Below are 17,785 nucleotides of genomic sequence, written 5' to 3' on the forward strand. Positions count from 1 at the left end.
CTCCCAAAGGCCCACCTCCAAATACCATTAATATATGAATTTCTAACACATCACCTTGGGGAAACACATCTGAATCATAGCAGACATCCAAGTACCACCCAGATTTGTTGATGTTAGTACTTACAGTATTTTTAAACATGGAAATGATATATTACAAATAACACTGAAGCTCCATCTGCTTCTGTAGATCATCTCTCCTCTGTAATCAGTATCTGGAATTTAGTTCCAATCATCCTCCTACATGTTTTTGTACTTCAGCTACAAATGTCCATAAGTGTGAACATTACCCACATGCATAATATTGCTTTGTAGGGTTAAGAATATACAAAAGTTGCATCCAGCCATATAGATTGTTTCACAATGGGTCCCCATACTGTTGCTCTCTTGCAGAAACCACAGACAAGTTACATCCCCTTTTGAGCTACAGGGAAGTATGTGGTAAGGTGCTGCTTATATTAATTGTGGCACAATCCAGATGAACAATCAGGGCCTGGAAAGAGACCAACTTGACATTCTACAGGCAGCATCAGCAGAACTTTGTGATTGATTTGATGCACATATTGGCAGGAATTGGAGTGAGGAATAATGATTATGGTCCAGGTATTGGTAGGGAGATTAATGCTGGTCACTGAACTCAGGGGCAGATACAAGGATACTGCTCAGGTTAGGTGATGGGTCCTCTTTTAGACCTGTTAAGTTGGAAGCAACTACAGCATAACAGATGGAAAATTTCAGAATGCCATGAGATATTTGGACTTGAAATTCAGGAAAGAGACCTGAGCTGGAAATGCCTTGTTGGGTTCCTTGAGCATCTCATGAGCGTTCACTTCAGGCATTATAATAGTTTGGTTTAAGAAACTTCAGTGGCACCTTTACCTGGAATAAATAGTGTGGTTCAGACTCACGAGATTTCTACCAAACTCTGACAAGTGTCAGCAAGAGAACCAAGGCTGAGTTAACTAATTACCATGTCAGCTTCAAAGGTTAGAGTTATACTTGAGACAGTTTTCCCTCCAATCATCCATGGGGATTTTCTCATTTGTGAGATTCTATAAATCCTCTCTGAATATAATTCCTGCTTTCTGACTGCACCATGCCTTAGTGTTAAAGAGTTCAAAGACTTTATTAGCCTTTATGTAGACTTCTTTCTATTTGCCCAAACTTGCCACCTTGTTATGCTTCAAGGTGCCCCAACCTTTCCTGGGATTTGCTGACAGTACATATGTAACCTAGTGTATCATTTCTTTCACAGACATTTACTCTGGGAACTCTACTCTTAAGTCTGCCATGAATGGTTTTCTGCAGGGTGGGAAGCAGATGGACCATTCCCTATTCTGCCTGTAGCTTGCTGCAGGTCTTACCTGGGGCCTGTGGTCCACCCTCACTATTTAGCAGCTGACTTTTCATGGGGCGGTGTCTCCTTTTTATAAGGGAGAGATGCCTGTCCCCATCCCCAATCTCTGCCTCAAGGCCAGCAGGATGTCCTGAGAGGCCTCCTTTTGTGTGATTGGAATCAGCCCTCAGTAGCTAAAAATGTAGGGTGGGGTCCAGGAAGAGTTTGGGTAGCTGCTGCTGTTGAAAGTGTCCAGAAAGACCTGGCACACTTAGAATAGGGAATGGCTGCTCGTGGGTGGGCCCTAGTTTTCTCTCCATCTCTTGCTTTTATCTTCTCCTCCTCCTCCTCCTCCTTCATCTCCCCCTTCCCCTTTGCCCCTTCTTCCTCTCTATTCCCCTCTCTCCCTCCTTTTCCTCCTTTCTCTCACTGGGATATCTCAGTGCAGTCCCTCTCATTACCATCTGCCCGTGCCTACCCCCTCCTTCCCTTTAGTACTTACTTGATTCTTTTCCCACACCACAATTGGCCTCTGGCTTCCTCGGGGCCTGTTCCCTGGTCTATGACCTCACAGATTCCAACACTGAATGACCTTTTTGCTATAATGTCTATCACCATCTGTCAGGAATCCCTCTGAGTCAGGATTCTGACTTTCTTCATCTGCTTCAGCCTACCACACCATCCCTGGGTCCCCCAGTTCCATTAGCAGGGGAGGAGGCAGGGTCCCTGAGAAGAGGTTGTGTGAGGCAAGAGTTACCAAACATGTCTACCATAAGAACCATATCCCAGAGCCCCTCCAATTAACCTTTCCCAGGTAGATGGCCCTAAGCATGGCTCAAACTCCCAAGTGGGAAACTGTGATTTATAAATGGTTCCTCATCACTATGCCCAGCAGCCTCACCAAACTTCACCTGGAATTAAACTTGCAGCTCAAGCGTTCATGTTATTTATATGTTAGTCTTCAGGGAGTAGCTTGCTTGATGCTAAGTCATCCTGATCTGTAAAATAGAGAATGTGGACTTGCTGTTGTATCCTTCATGAATATTTCTGATATATGATTTGAAAGTTTTCCCCTAGACTGAGAGTCCTGTGTTATAGTCACGAGGGCAGTGAGTGGCAGAGGGCAAATTGTGACTGGCTGCATTCAGAGCCTGCCTCCTCTTCCCTGTGCTCCATGGCTACTGTTGTCACACCCTGTGTCCCTTATGGGTTTGAGTCACAGAACTTTCTATTAATAGATTTGCCTCAAGTGTCTGAAACAGGCTTAGAATGGGAAAGCCTTGTCCCACCTTCATACAACTGGAAAACATTACAGAACTTGAATTTTTCAGCTTTCAAATAAATAAATAAAACACCAAACAACCAAGCTGTACAAAATCCAGCTTGCACAACTTAGTCACACGGAAACACGAAGAGGAAGAAAAAGTGATCTGGTTTCCACTTTATAGGTGGTTTTGATTCAGAAAATATGCTTCAAATCCAGTTCCTACAAATACAAAAAAAAGGGGGGCTTGGTTTTGCTTCTAGAATAAAAAGTAAAACTACTCTTGAATTTCTCTGGTCTTACCAGAGTTTCCATTTATCCCTTTTTTTACTTTTGCCTACCTGGATATTCTTCTCTCTCCAGCTACTGAGTCAATCGATACATATTGTGGGAAACTCTTCTCTCCCCATGACGAGAATTAAGTGGGATCCAGTTCCAACAACATGAGTTAATCATCACTAGAAATATTGGCAAGAGCTGGGAATGTTTGTATTCCTTGGGGACAGCTTAGCATCTCCGGATAAACATTCCAGTCCAATCTTCTGGCTTCTCTGGGTCTTCCATCTCCAAACTCTCTCCCCCATAAAGAGGATGAGCCAAAAGCAACTTGAGGATCCCTGGTAATTTACAAAGTGAGGACGATACTTCCAAAGAGTGGCAATGAGTTGTCATTGGTACTCAGTAATGTGTTGTAATATAGTGTATTTCTTGCATAGTTATACAGTAGCAATATGACTATTTTTAACCTTAAAAAAGAAAGTCCAGAATTTGGATTGCCAAACTACTGCCATTTCCACGATAAGAATGCCCACCCCTGAGGCCTCTAGCTCTTAGAAGCTCCATCCTTCCAGACAGGTTGTTAAGCAAATAAAACAAGAAATGCTTTCTGCTTGTGCCCTCATTTTAGAATAGAAAGATCTATTTGGACATCATCCACACATATATGGAAGTGCATGCAACAGTTTATGGCTCCAGCACAAAGAATATTTCCAGTTACGTGAAAAACCATGGCATACTCAGTGGACGAGACCTGCAATTTCTTCTCCGAGAAACCAAGGTGAGTTTTCAGTAGATTTGTAAACATTGACCAGAGTTGCTCTTTACAGGTTTGTTTCCCTTGGCATTAAAAATGCGATCAGATTCTTTCTTGTTTTCTTTCTAACAATGCAATAGCTCTTTAGGCCTTGATTGGGCAGTAGTTTCCTAGCAGCTGTCACTAAAAAAATTAGTGAATAGGGAAAGGAGGTTGCTACTGTTTGTTAATTGATTTTGGCAAAAAAATAATGCAATTAATTTTTTTTCAAAAATTGTTATTTGCACAATTCCTGAACTAACTAAAAATAAGTGGGGAAGTCAGAAAACTTTATAATAAAAAAAATTTACAGAGGATCTTCTCTGTGATAGGCAATAAGCCAGGGCCTGGGAGTAGGGCCAAACATGGGAAAGGTAAGGCTCTATCTTAAAGGACAGTCCTTCTGCTAGAATAGGAGCCTCTTCACAGTAAGCCAGGGTTAATGAACTCTTCACTCTGTTATCTGTGTTCAAGGAATCAAATTGGGTCCCTAACCAGCTTTTCCTCATACCTCCTCATTTAGCAAGTATGTCCTGGACACCAGAAAAAAAAAAGAAGAGGTTCATATGGAAGAAAAATCCCTGCTGCCTCAGGGAGCAGAGAAATCATCATCACAGATATAAGAGATTGCTGGGGTATGGATACACCTACTATTGAACCATATAAAGAGACAGAATCAGGTAGCCAAGGTGCCAATGGCATATTCAGGAGAAAACTAGAAAGCAACCTATCTAGAAAGTATTGGAAAATAGTAGATGATTAAATACAACAGGAAATAAGGGTCAATGGTCACAGAAAGAGGCATGCAGACACTGCACATAGATAGTTGGGGAGCCACTGAGTGTTATTGTACTACACTAGAGCATAATGGTCTGGGGCTTTGTGGGCTATGCCCTTTCTATATTCCTGCATTAAAGTATCACATGAAGTTAGGTAGCTTGTGAATAACAGAGTTGGCTGTGAAAGCCCTTTAATTTATTTGATATGCTTTCTTATATTTACTAATAAGTTTTTTTTATGAATTTTGCATATACTTATTGAACAACTAGTATATACCAGGCATTGTGCAAGGAATGCAACAGTGAACAAAACAAGCAGATCCCTCCACTAGTGTTTCCTAAAGCATAGAGAAGTTTATTATCACGGGTGGATTTCTTAACTCTGGTCCTTGGCTCACTTTGCTTTTATATTCAAGATAGGGCAGAGAGGTTGAACAAATAAACTTTTGTAGCATGTTAGCCATCGCTGATCTTATTTAGAAGGTACATTCATATGTGCTATCCTCTTGGAATCTCACAACAGCTTTAAGAGGTAGACAGTGCTAGTAGGGTTGTTAACTCTGGAGAGCTGGACATGCCTATGGTAAATTGAGGTCAAGTTGAGGAGGTCACTCTAACTCGTGATTGTTTTAATTGCAAATGAAATCTCTGCTAGGCTGTTGATGAACCAGCCTCATAAACACCCAAACTCAATGGAAACCAACCTATCAAAGAGTATCTATCTCCTCTGCTTCAGTTTCTTCATTTGTAAATATATTTTATCCTTTCAACCTTCAAGTTATTTGTGCAATAGCATGAACAAAATATTCTGTCAGTTCTTTAAGTCCTTATTTTAATGAAGATATTATTTCCTTGTAAGGTCACCTGTAATCAGATGATTATTTGAAGCCCTCCAGGAATGACGTGTGTCCCGTTTTACCATTTGCTTCCCATCACCTCCTGTCTTACGTTGATATTTTAGAATCATCAGGATGTCCGGGCCCTTTAACAGCAGTGCTATTTTTTGCTATTTGCCTCATTTTACTTTTCTCCACATCAGGTTGTGGAAAAAGTTCAAGCTCCTTTAAAATAACATTTGGCAGAGCTGGTTTTCAGGAGCATGTCTTTACTGTCTCACACACTTCTATTAACCCAGCCTCATGAATGTCTTGCTCAGCCTTGCAAATTTTAAAAGAACCCTTACTTACTTACCATCCACTTACCCTGTCATAGAATAGGAAATAGGCCAAAACTGAGGTCCCTGATGTCCAGGAGAGAACAAGAAGAGGCCCATAAAACCCCAGCCACGATGTCAGAGTGGCCAACAGCCAAGGAGGACAGCTTGAATTTTAGCATGAGGGACATGTATTCATCCTTGAAAAATGGGTAACTTCTGAGCATGTCCCTGAGCCCATTACATAGTGCCTGCTTATCTGAAAAGAATATATTAAAATACTCCAAGTGGAACTATGGCTCAAACAGTTAGCAAATAGGATGAGGCTAAGGCAGTGTATCACTGAGATTCTCCTCACACCCAGAACACACCCTCATGCACTAAAATGAATGGATCTTGGCCTCTGCAGTAGTGACATGGAAGGCCGGTCAGCCTTTGCATTTATAACCCTTTCTGCTTCCAACTCCTTCCTCTGTGTGTCTGAGCAATTTAAAAGCAACTTATTCCAATCCACCTTGGAAGTGGAGACGTAGAGCTGCTGAGGACTGTGGAATAAAGTAGATTCACAAGGTCTTCAGCCTCAATACTGGAGAGGGAACAAGCCTGAGCTCCTCGAGAGGTTTGAAGGAATGATTGATGTTTAATCAGCTCTAGACTCATTATTTTTCTTTATGAGCCCTCTTTGAATCTCTGCACCAAGCCCAGGAAACCCTCTGCTCAGCATAATTTGTCCTGGCATGCCATTAGGGGCCCAGGCATCTCCAGCAGACTCTTGCTTCAGGGAATCTGGAAAGACAGGAGGAATTAATGAAACACTGAAAGAGATGAGAATCTAGAGAAAATGATAAAAATTTGGATGAATGAATTATTTATCAAAGGACCACAGACAAGTCATTCAGTCCAGCAAACTCCAAGAGATCAGTTGAGGTCAGCAAATCAGGATTCGCTAGAGTAGCATGTTTTTAATTTTGATGTAAATCTCCATCTCTTGTAATATATTTTCTTTCTTCACCTTCCTAATCGTAACCTCTTCATGTCCACCTTCCTCTTCTTGCTTCAGGAAGCTTCCTATTACATTTGTGATATTAAATAGGGTATTCACATTTAACACTGGGATGCAAGGGTGTCTGCAGTTCTGACGTAGGAGCCAGACAAGATACCTTCCTTTCTGCAGTCAGAACATCTCTGACTGTGGCCTGCCAGGTGAAGCTGCTACTAGTGCTCATGCTATACCTGTACCCTTCTCTACCCAGACTTTATTTCTTTTCCCCTCCAAGCCTTGGTAAACCATGGTGATCCTGTGTTCCCCACCATGCCAGCTCACATAGAGGCCTGGACAGATTTGGCAAACGGGCTGCCACATCCTATCCTGTCTTCATGCCTGACTCCCCACCCTCTGCCAAATAGACATTCATTCAGCTATGACTTTTCTTATACAGCTTGGATGGGTTTTGAAACCTCTCTCAGAATCAGGACTTGAGGTTCCACCACCACTGGAACCAGGCCATCATGTAGCACCATGAACTTTGCACCAGAGGTTTTGCTTGTTCTCTTTGTGGGTATATTTCCAATGCCTAGAAGAACACCTGGCTTATAGAAGGTACTGGATACAGGCCAAATATCCCTCATCCAAAATGTTGCAATCCAAAACTTTTTGGGTGCTGACATGATGCTACAAGCACAACTTCCATACAACTAAACCCCAACTACTGATGCTAGCCCATGATGTGCAGATGTGTGACACTGTAGCGGTATATGAACTTGGGCCACTACTTAGTAAATGTTTATAGAGTACCAAGTTTTGGAATATTGAATTTTTCTGTGAAATATTTCACATAATCCTCACAGCAACCCCATGAGATAAAACAATGTTGTTGTCCCCATTTTGCACTTGAGAAGGTCCCAACCCTGAAGAAAATAGATTATGCATGAGCCTCAGAGAATCCACAGACAGGCAACTTGTCACAGTTATGGAAGTATGAAATGACGGTGTCAGGACTTGAACCCTGTTCTCCTTGACTCCCAAGCTTGTACTGTTAATTGCTACTTTGTGTCATAACCAATTTATTGGGTAACTCAAGGTTACTTCATTGCTCAACTCCCTCCTGAGCCACCTCAGCACGGCTAATTATCATCAGAAAAGTGTATGTTGAGTATACCAGATTTTGGATTATTCTTGATGTGCCCCATCAAAAGTGACTAGAACTGGGCTGGGAGTATAGCACAGTGGTAGAGCCCTTGCCTAGGAGGCTGACACTGACTTCCATCCTCAGCACCACCACCCAAAAAAAGAAAGTGACTAAAACTGACCAAAACCATGCAGTTATCATAAGAACTGCCTTTGTTCATGTTTGAAGGAATCTTTGTTGAGTGCCCCACTTATGGGTTTGAAATAATTCCATTTCTCCTTTCACACAGAGAAAAATTCTGAGAGGAAAAATTTTGCTGGTCTCTGTGTTGGAATGTTTCCACCCTATGCTGTGAAGAAGGCGAATGGTGCTTCATCTGCCCTTTTTCTCTTAGCATTAGTTCACAATTTAATTTTAGAGCATGTCATCCCTCTGTTTAGGAACACTCACTGATGGGGTTAGAGTTGCAGCCATGGAGATGTTCTGTCACCTGAAATATCCTTGTTAGATTCTGGGCTTCTGAGGGCCAGATGCAGTTTAAATAAAATATGGACAGTTTTCTCCTGAGAAGGTTATCCCCAGTGCTTGAATGCTGTCCTACTTCTGTCTCTTTCTCTCTTTTATCCATGCTAAGTAAGTCTGCAAGTAGGTGCAAGGACTGGGGAGTGGAGATTAGGGCCAAAACAATTTGTTACAGTTAAGGTACTGGTTTGTGGCAAGGCTGTAAGCATGCCAAAGTTTCCAGCTAGAAGTGGTGAATTTTCTGTGCCTATCCTGTTGTCGTTCAACTCTCAGATGTGCTGTTTGACCTTAATATATCTGCTCCATCATAATGTCACAAGTAATGAGTAGACAGGAAGCAAGAAAATACTTGCTTATTGACAGAAGTGACAGAAAACTATTATTTGGTGTTTCCAAATCATGCATTTTCTGCAGTCTTAATTAGTGTGACAGGAAAACCCATTGCCAAGAAATTATGTGGTATTTGCTCAAGCTTCCTTCTAAATAGGCTTGGGAGAGGTAGCCCAAAGTGTTTATTTTCTTCGCACTGAGATATTCTGGTCCCAGCAAGGCAGAAGAGTTGGTGCAAATCGTTATTCAGATATAATTAAACCTAGGTTATATTCAAGTCCATTAAGCCACAGCCTCAAATTCTTTTAATTAATAGGTTCAGATTGGTTGATCTGAAGGAGCTAATTAAATTTTTCTCCAAGATTTTCCATTGAAATAGAAAAGCATTGTGCTTCTTCCATTTCCTCCAAAGTTGTTATTGACAGTTTAGGGTTGATAAGGGTATTGGCATTTCATGGCAGGCCTCAATTTCCAAAGGTCAGGAACCACTGTGGGTGCTGGGTCTCTGACTAAACCCATGAAAACCTAGTCTGCATCTTTTAGTACTGCTTTTAATCAAAAAGGCCCAGGTGTTCTATGCTGTGCTCTGTCCAATCATGGCCTGATGGATGTCATCTATTTTTTCCTGGAGAGTTTTGGCACATTCTTCCTAAAGTGTGATAGGAAGAGGAGATCACAGAAGTCAAAAGCCTTAAGGATGGAAACCCTGGATTCTTCATGCTCAATAAGGCCTCTTTCCAGCAGAAATGTCTCAATGATTGCTCATTTAAAACAGCTGCATGGGGTTGGGGGGGCTGAGGAGAGAGCCTGGAGAATGTCCTGGAGCATTAGTACATCCCAATATTTATTTGCATTTCTTCTGCTGTCAGGCCTCTTCCACCTCTGGGCCACAGTGCCGGGCCACACTCTGTATTCAACAGTTCTCTCTGAGAATCTGACTTCTGTTCACTCTGCACCAAGAATGAAATCCAGAGCAGGAGAGTGGAATAGAGATTTCCCTCTATGCTGCAGCTTCCAGGCCCTCACCCTCACCCCATGACCTCCAGGGACTCTTCCTTCCAAGGGGAAATGACACAGCCAGCAGTAGGAGTTCTGCAGGCCTCCTGAACCTTCTGTTCACCCCACCTCCCTTTCTCCCTCATGGATGTCCCTGGCTGTGTGATCTCAAGGTTTACAGAAAATGAAAGGTTATTTCTTCAGCAAAAAAAAAGAAAGGTTAAGTGCCCTGTCTATACAAAAATTAATAGGATAGGGAGTTTCTTCAGAAAACCTGAAACTTCAGGTGTTTTGCTCCAAAACTCCTTAGGGATCTGCATGATTCTCCAGTGTCACATGTGGACTGCTCTCTGTGCAGCCCTTGTGTTGAGTGCCAGACACATGCATCCTTTGTCTTCCAGGAATGCACAGGGAATCCAGCAGCTTGGACCCGGTGCTTTCCAGCAGAAACATCTCAGTGATTGCTCATTTAAAACAGCTGCATGGGGTGGGGGAGCTGAGGAGAGAGCCTAGGGACGGGAGAACCACACATACAGATAAATCCAGCTCAGCAGACTCCTCCACTCTCAGGACCTTCTGTGGGTGTTTCTCACCATGAAGATGAAAGGAAGCACTGCCCTGGGGCCCACCTGGGCTTTATCACTTGACATGCCTCTTGGGAACTGGAGAGATTTCAGAATTGACTCTGTGATGTGGGTAGGAAGAACACAGGCCTCACTAAACTCAGGCTTGTACCTCACCGTCACCTACCTCCAGCCCTCCAGCAGTGTGCAGTATTCTTGCATGAACATTATGCAGAGTGAGGCATTTGTCTGAGATATTATCTCATTTTTGGACCCAGGAATCAGATCCACTGAACTGTAGCAGCACGTCCCCTTTGTCACAGTGTCTCCCTGCTGCTGTGGTTGTTCCTAAGACTTTGAGAGAGCGTGTTTCTGCTGCCATCTATTGTCTGCCTTGGGGGAAACATGTGGCTTGCTTGCTGGAGCAGGAACATTCATTGCCGTGCAGATTTAGCAACTGAGTACCTTCTTCCCCCACCCAGAGGAAAGTAAAACCAAGATGTTGGTGTCCCCCAGTGAAAACCCCATTATGAAAACCTGTGTTTACTGACCTACCATTGTTTTAAAGCAGTTCCATTTGAACTGTAATCAAACCGCCAAGTGACCTTTCTGTCCCTCTGCCCAGCATCCCTGAAAGGGCCTGTTGTTTGCTGCTTCAATGAAGAAACCTTCTGTTTAGTTAAGCAAGTGTTTTTTCAGTCATGTCTCCTGGTGAGTTACAGAAAGATGATTGTAGGGCCTTGGTTTTTGTTGTTGTTGTTTTTCTTTTAATACTCTAGCCACCCTCAACCCCCCTCCCAACACTTATTTTCTTACTTTTTTTAGCAGAGAGAAGAAGAATACCGTAAGCTGAGCCACTTCACAAGGGTTTTAAAAGTCCCTGGTGATGTTTTTCAGATATTGGAACAAGCCCCTTCTTTTTGCCCCACCCCACCCCCTAGGATCTGGGACCCTTCCAGAGTGTCTGAGGCATTCACAGGAATGGACCACAGTGTAGCCCCCTGTGAGCCAGGGAGGCCAGTCCTGACTGATGTGTTTATATATGCATGTTTTTCTGTCTTCCAGTTGTTTGTTGGACTTGGGTTCCCATATGAGGGCCCAGCTCCCCTGGAGGCTATTGCAAATGGATGTGCTTTTCTGAATCCCAAGTTCAACCCACCAAAAAGCAGCAAAAACACAGACTTTTTCATTGGCAAGCCAACACTGAGAGAGGTAAGTATCTATCAGAATCATTCTATTTTTCAATTACAGGAATAATTGGGGGTAGGATGTAGCTCAGTAATAGAGCACTTGCCTAGCGTGCTCAGGGTCCTGGGATCAATCCCCAGCAACATGGGAGGTAAAAAAGAAGAACTATTTACTTAGTGATAATGTAGGTATAGTCTTCTTGGTATCTATGGAGAATTGGTGCCAGGACCGCCCCCCTTGGCCACCCCTCCCCATGCGTGCACACACAGACACCAAAATCTCTGGATCCTCAAGTCCCTTATGTAAAATGGCATAGTATTTGCATAGAATATCCCCTTACATACTTCAAATCATCTCTGGATTACTTACAATTACAATGTAAGTGCTACATAAACAGTAGTTATGCAGTGTTTAAGGGATAATGTTAAGAGGAAAAAGTCTGCCCATTTTCAGAGTACATGAAGTTTTTTCAAATGTTTTTAAATATTTCTGGACCCAAAGATGCTGAACCAGGGATAAAGAAAGCAGAGAAGTGATAGTGTTATTAGCATCATCCAACATGGTTATGTGGGAAGGGAAATGGTTAGGGACCTGATCCTGGAGCTTAGAGAAACAAATGATTCAGTCACATCACCTCTATGCCAACTGTCTAATCAACAAGGACATTCTAGCCTTTTGATTGCAGCTGAGCTCTTCTTGTCTGAAGCTAAACTCTTCTTGTTGGGAGCTTAGGATAAGATCAACTGAGTAACAAATTTGTAACATATTTGTGGAGAATCAACTCTCCATGATGAGCTATAGAGAGTTAAAAGTGGGCCATGGATATTCTCCAAGAACCTCAACCTTAAGAGGCAAAACATGTCCCTGGGCACTCAGGTGATATGCCTGAGTTTTTAGCCCACCATCAGCAGGCACCACCCCATGAAGTGGTCCTGCCATTGCTAGAACCATTTGCAGAAGCCTTGCTTCAGTTGCCTTCAGAGATCAGCTTGAAAATTCACAATAGATGATAAATCACCACCAAGGAAAGCTGGATTTGATTAGAAGCAATAAACAAGTCATTTGCAGCTAAGTGTGAATGATCAAGCTGGGTGCTTCCATATCTGGCCAGAAAAAGATGTGTGCAAGAAACTTTAAGAATGATTTTCTTTTTATTTCCATGTAGTTAGTAGGTGGTTCTGCAAGATGTTCTCCATCAGTTAAAGCAACACCCTTGTCCTTCAGGGCCTTCAACAGGGGAATTACACTGATGGACAGTCCTCCCATGACATAACCATGACTTTTTAAAGCATTTATTTTTTCAGTGCTGCTGCTTTGAAACCCTTCTGGGTCACTTTCTCTGAACCTGTCATAACTGTATAACAAATGTTATATAGCACATAAAATAAATTGTTTAGTGATGTTTATTAATGAATCGGGAATCCTATCAGTTCATAGAACTGATTATTTTTAAGAGTTCTTTTCTCCAACCCCCTGTATCATTGGTGAAATGGCCAAAGGAGATGGAAAATCAATAAGAACCATAGATTATCTCAAAGAGGTTAACTGTAGCCCAGATAACATCTGACCAGGGTTAACTGGATGTTTGCTTACTTTTTACCTTTTACTCGTATAACTTGAACTCTTCATGGAAGTGGTTTCATTTTGAAAGGTCAGTTCATTCACCAATATTTAGCTCACCTGTGTGCCAGGTGCCAGTGCTGTGGGAGGCACTAGACGCAGAGATCAGGAACAGTCTTGAAGAGCCTATTTATTTTGGAAAGGCTTAAAAGACTTTTCCCAACAGGGAGATTAACTTCTCAGTTTAGAAATCTCTGCTACAGCACGTGACTGATTTTGAAACTTTAGAGTTTGAGGTTGAAAATAGACTTCAGTCATCCCTAGCAGTTTTTGTTTGTTTTTCACAAATAAGAAGTATATATATAAGATAAACAACTTGATATTTGAAATAATAAACATTGCAAAGTGATCACCATAATAAAGCTCATTAACACACCTATCACTATTCATTGATGAGACTGTTCTTCTCCATTGTGTATCATCCATAGGTTTTCCTTTGGGTATAGAAAATCTCAGAAGTTCCTTCTTCTGTCCAAATTGATTTTTTTTTTTGTAATTTCCCCTATTTTAAAACTTTGTGATAAATCATACATAATATAAAACCTTTTAGCCATTTATAAGTGTGATTCACTGGCATTAAGTAAATTCACAGTGTTATGCAACAATCACTATTATCAATCTGTAGCCTTATTCATCATCCAAGCAGAAACTCTGTCCCCTTTAAACGGTGGTAACTCCCCATTCTCCCCTCCTCCTCTCTCCTACTTTATGTCTCTATGAGTTTGCCCACTCTAGGGGCTTGATGGAATCATGTTATATTTGTTCTTAGGTCTGCCTTATTCACTTTGATGTGATGTTTTCAGGGTTGATCATGTTGCAGCGTGTGTCCGAATCCTTTTTAATTTTTTTAAGGCTAATTTTCCATTGCATGTATTTACCATGTTGAACTTATCCTTTCATTTGCTGATGGACATTTGAGCTGTTCCCACTTTTTTTTCCTTATTCTGATTAATGCAACTATGAATAGTGGTATACCCCTGTCTGTTTGAGTTCCTGATAATAACTCTTTTGATTATATGCCTACAAGTAGAATTTTGCATTTTTTACTGATTTTAAGATAGTCTGCAGAGAAGTTGCAAAAATAATATAGCATTGAGGTATATTCTTTATCCAGCTTCATCTTCTGGTGACATTTTACAAAACCATACTACAATTATCAAAATAAATAAAATTAATAGCAGTACCCTAGTATTATCTGAACTAAAGACTATATTTGCACTTTGCCATTTTTTTCTGCTAAAATTATTCTTCTGTTACTGGATCTGATTCAGAATCCCATGTTGCATTTGTCAATTGTCATGTCCCCTTAGTCTCCCAGTCTGTAAAAAGCCAGCCTTTCATTGTCACTCATGACCCTCACTGCTTTTAAAGAATTCAGATCAGCTGTTTGTATGCTGAGTGTTTCCTCACAACACTGAGAACACTCCAGACACTTGGCCAAGTCAGTGATGTCACGTTACATGGCCCAGATCAACCAGTACGAAGTTATCAAGAAAAGTATGTTCATTATTTTCTGTCAGTTAGTGCCATCATTTAGTCATTTGCTTACTGCCGAGGTCGCGGAGGGTTTTCATTCTTTATGCCATAAAGAGAGAACAGACATTGGAACTGCTGCCTGGGATGATGCCACCAGGCCCAAAATGAGATTCCAATAGAAAGACAGTGTGGACTGCTTTCAACGGTTGCTCAGTGAGTGACCTCAGACAGATGACTCCATCAGTCCTGGGCTCCCACCGGAAGGCTGGGAGGCAGAAGGGCAGTTGACAGATGTTTAATGCATCCCTACAGAGTCCATGGTACTATTTGCTGCGTTAATGGAATTCAGCAGGACACATTTTCTGTTTTCAGAGCTCTAGATCTGATCTGGAAGAAGGATAAGACAGCTGCATAATCAGTGTGAGTGCATAAGAAATAGGGAGATGGATTAAGGAGGGGAGTTAACTTGGAGTTGTGCCAGGTGGAAGGAGAATGTGCAGGGTTAACTGACAAAGATTGACAGATGGGGCTTGGCCTTAAAGAAAAAGGAGAAGAAAGGACTTCAAGCCTGAGAGGGATGAATGTTGATGAACTTGGGGGGAAACCCAAGAAGGTCAGGTTTCATCTGTAGCTCCCTCCAGCAACACCAGGCAGCTTTGAGAGGGGCTGCCTCCTCTGCTCTTTCAGCTCACAGAAGATGCCAAATCCTCCTACCCAAAGATGCTTTTAATTAGAAAAAAGCTGTCAATAGGTCTACAGATTTCTAAGGGTCAAAACCTCTTAGAAATTATCTTTTATTTTTCCCCTCAGGAAAGGGGAAATTTTTACAAGTATATATATATAATTATAAATATACCTGAGTATGTATAATTATAAATCTCTATTTTGCCTATGTTAACCTTTTATGTCAATCAACAATTCATCCAACATAAATTGGCCCATATCAATTGCCTATGGGTCTCTTTTTTTGCCTTCACTTGAAGGGAAAGTCTAGAGTTCTAACTGTAAGTTTAACTTTGTTTTTATTTTTGCATTGGGCCAAGTTTTTTAAATACAGTGTATACTCAGAGGGAAAAACATTTCACAATGCCTTAGGTTATACTTGGTTCTTTATACTTTAATATGAATTGGATTTTTATTTTTATCTTCATATTTGGAAACATATTAGTAGATTCCCAGTCATTATTCTGACATTTTGTAAACTATGAGAAATTCTCTGAGTTCAGGGTTTTTTTTGTTGTTGTTGTTTTGGGTTTTCTTAACCTATCCAATAAAGAGAACCCATGTTCTCCTTGGAGATTTAATAGCTACTCTGAAGTAATGTCTCATATTTAATAATATTTTCATTACTTTTACAAACTATTCTATAGTAAATTTCCTGATTGATACATGATGAAGTAGCTGAGATCAGACGGTTCTCAATAAATTAGCAAGGAAGAACATAACATTCAAAAGGGGCTAATGAATCACAAAATGCCTCCCTCATAAAATTAAGCAACCCTCAATAAATGTAGATGAATGAAATTAAAATGGCTCAACATTTTGTATTTTCTTAGTGCTTAGAGCAACCTGTAAATATGCAGGGACCTTAAAGAGTAGGGAGGGGTGAGAGACTGCTGCTGATATATTACTTGCTAAATAGTGACATTGATGGCAACTCTAATTTACACTGATTAGAGCAGAAGGGCTAATTAGTTTGTCCTCTAAGCCACAAAATGAAAATAATGCAACATTTTTTGCTCATCTTCACAAAAGGTCTAATAGGGGCATAAATCCAGTCCAATGAATTTTGTTTTATATTGGCAAGTTTTAAAAGGCTTTTGTTTGCCTTCAGTCATTGACATCCTCTAAATTGTCATGCTCTTTCCTTTTCAAAGCTAATAAGTTGTTGAAGGATCTGGATTTGAACATTCTGGTTGTTGGGTCTATACCTCAGAATCTTTACGACTACATAAGAAACCCGATAAGTGATGTATGTGCAGGTGATCACGCAATGCCTGGCCCCACATGGGATTTCACTGGTAGGGATTGAATCCAAATATGTGCAGAGAAAAAAAAAAACAGGTGTTCCCAGTTCCATGGAACTGCATATCATCTGTAGCCTTCCACTGACCACAAAGCCCAGTGTGCAAAAGAGCAAGGCACACATCAGGAGGGTGGAGAGTTGAAAAGGCTAGTGCAGGACCTGACCCAGGGCAGAGAAGCAGGAGCAGAGCGGGGAAAACCTTCTTGGACTTTCCTCACATGATTTCCCTGAGTGACTGGCAGTGAAAACTGCAGCTGGAGCCCAATGACTTGTGGCCCATTTTTCCTGTCCTTAGTCATGTTTTTGCACACCACTGCTGCAGCAGGCTACCAAGACCAGTGACTGAGAGCAAGAGGGAACATCCACTCCTCCAAGTATATCTCTATATCAGAGTCTAAAGAGAAAAGGAAAAAAGAGAGCCAGACCTTTTGCTTCCACAGCAAAGGTCTTAACACTCCAGAGCTAACACCTCCTTTTATGATAAACATGTTATAACATCTTTTTTTTCTCCTGAAATGAAAATCTTAAATAATGTAACCTGCCTGCCTACATAATTAAAAAAAATATAGTTTCCTAACTCGAATATGAAGAATAAATAAAAAGAAAATAATTCATAATAAAGTAATACATATTTCAATATTATGTAGCCAAGACCTATCCTAGCAGACATGATTTTTCATTCCCTCTTACCATGAACACTTGTATTTAAAAGGAATAAAACATTCAACTAAGAGTTGTCAGCCTTTTTTGCTTGTAATTGACATTATGAACGAGAAACTAAATATAAGAGTGTGTACACATATCACACATATATACATAATTGCCATTAATGTGATAGCTACAAATATAGACCAATTTGGGGACATTTTACTGGCAGTTCTGATATCCTGAGTGGCATTGACTTCACTGCCATGATTTTTCCAAAATGGTGACAGCTCATGGGCGAAGTTCCAAATAAAACAGTACAAACATTTCTTGATTTACATGGTAATTATGCTCCTGGGAAATTTATTGTATATTAAAACTGTATCAAAGTGTTAGATGCTATAAATCCACCTAAAAGCCCAGCAGGGCATTTGGAAGTTCTTTGAGCTGGAGGAGGAGATCAGTGGTAAAGAGCATTAACAAGGTCCTGGTTCAATTCCCATCATCAAAAATGATGAAAATGATGATGATGATGGAAGTTGAACAATTCCTCCTTGTGCAGGTCTGTCCTAGACCTCACTAGATGTCATGTATCCCTAGTCCCCACCCACAGGCTAAGAGTAGCACCAGCTCTTGTGGTAACTAAAAATATTCTCATAAATGTCTAGAACACTCCTTTACACCACTAC

General features: G+C 41.1%; 1 protein-coding gene across 1 annotated transcript in view; it reads left to right on the forward strand.

Moving 5' to 3' along the window:
- Positions 1 to 17,785, forward strand: part of LOC143639866 (alpha-1,6-mannosylglycoprotein 6-beta-N-acetylglucosaminyltransferase A-like) — a 90,764-nt gene that overhangs the window by 57,377 nt on the left and 15,602 nt on the right. Inside the window, exons 4-5 of the mRNA XM_077107901.1 lie at positions 3,505 to 3,654; positions 11,207 to 11,353. Coding sequence (XP_076964016.1) covers positions 3,505 to 3,654; positions 11,207 to 11,353 — 297 coding nt within the window. The remainder of the gene's footprint in view (positions 1 to 3,504; positions 3,655 to 11,206; positions 11,354 to 17,785) is intronic.

The sequence above is a fragment of the Callospermophilus lateralis genome (genome assembly GCF_048772815.1).
Source record: "Callospermophilus lateralis isolate mCalLat2 chromosome 11 unlocalized genomic scaffold, mCalLat2.hap1 SUPER_11_unloc_2, whole genome shotgun sequence".
NCBI lineage: Eukaryota > Metazoa > Chordata > Mammalia > Rodentia > Sciuridae > Callospermophilus > Callospermophilus lateralis.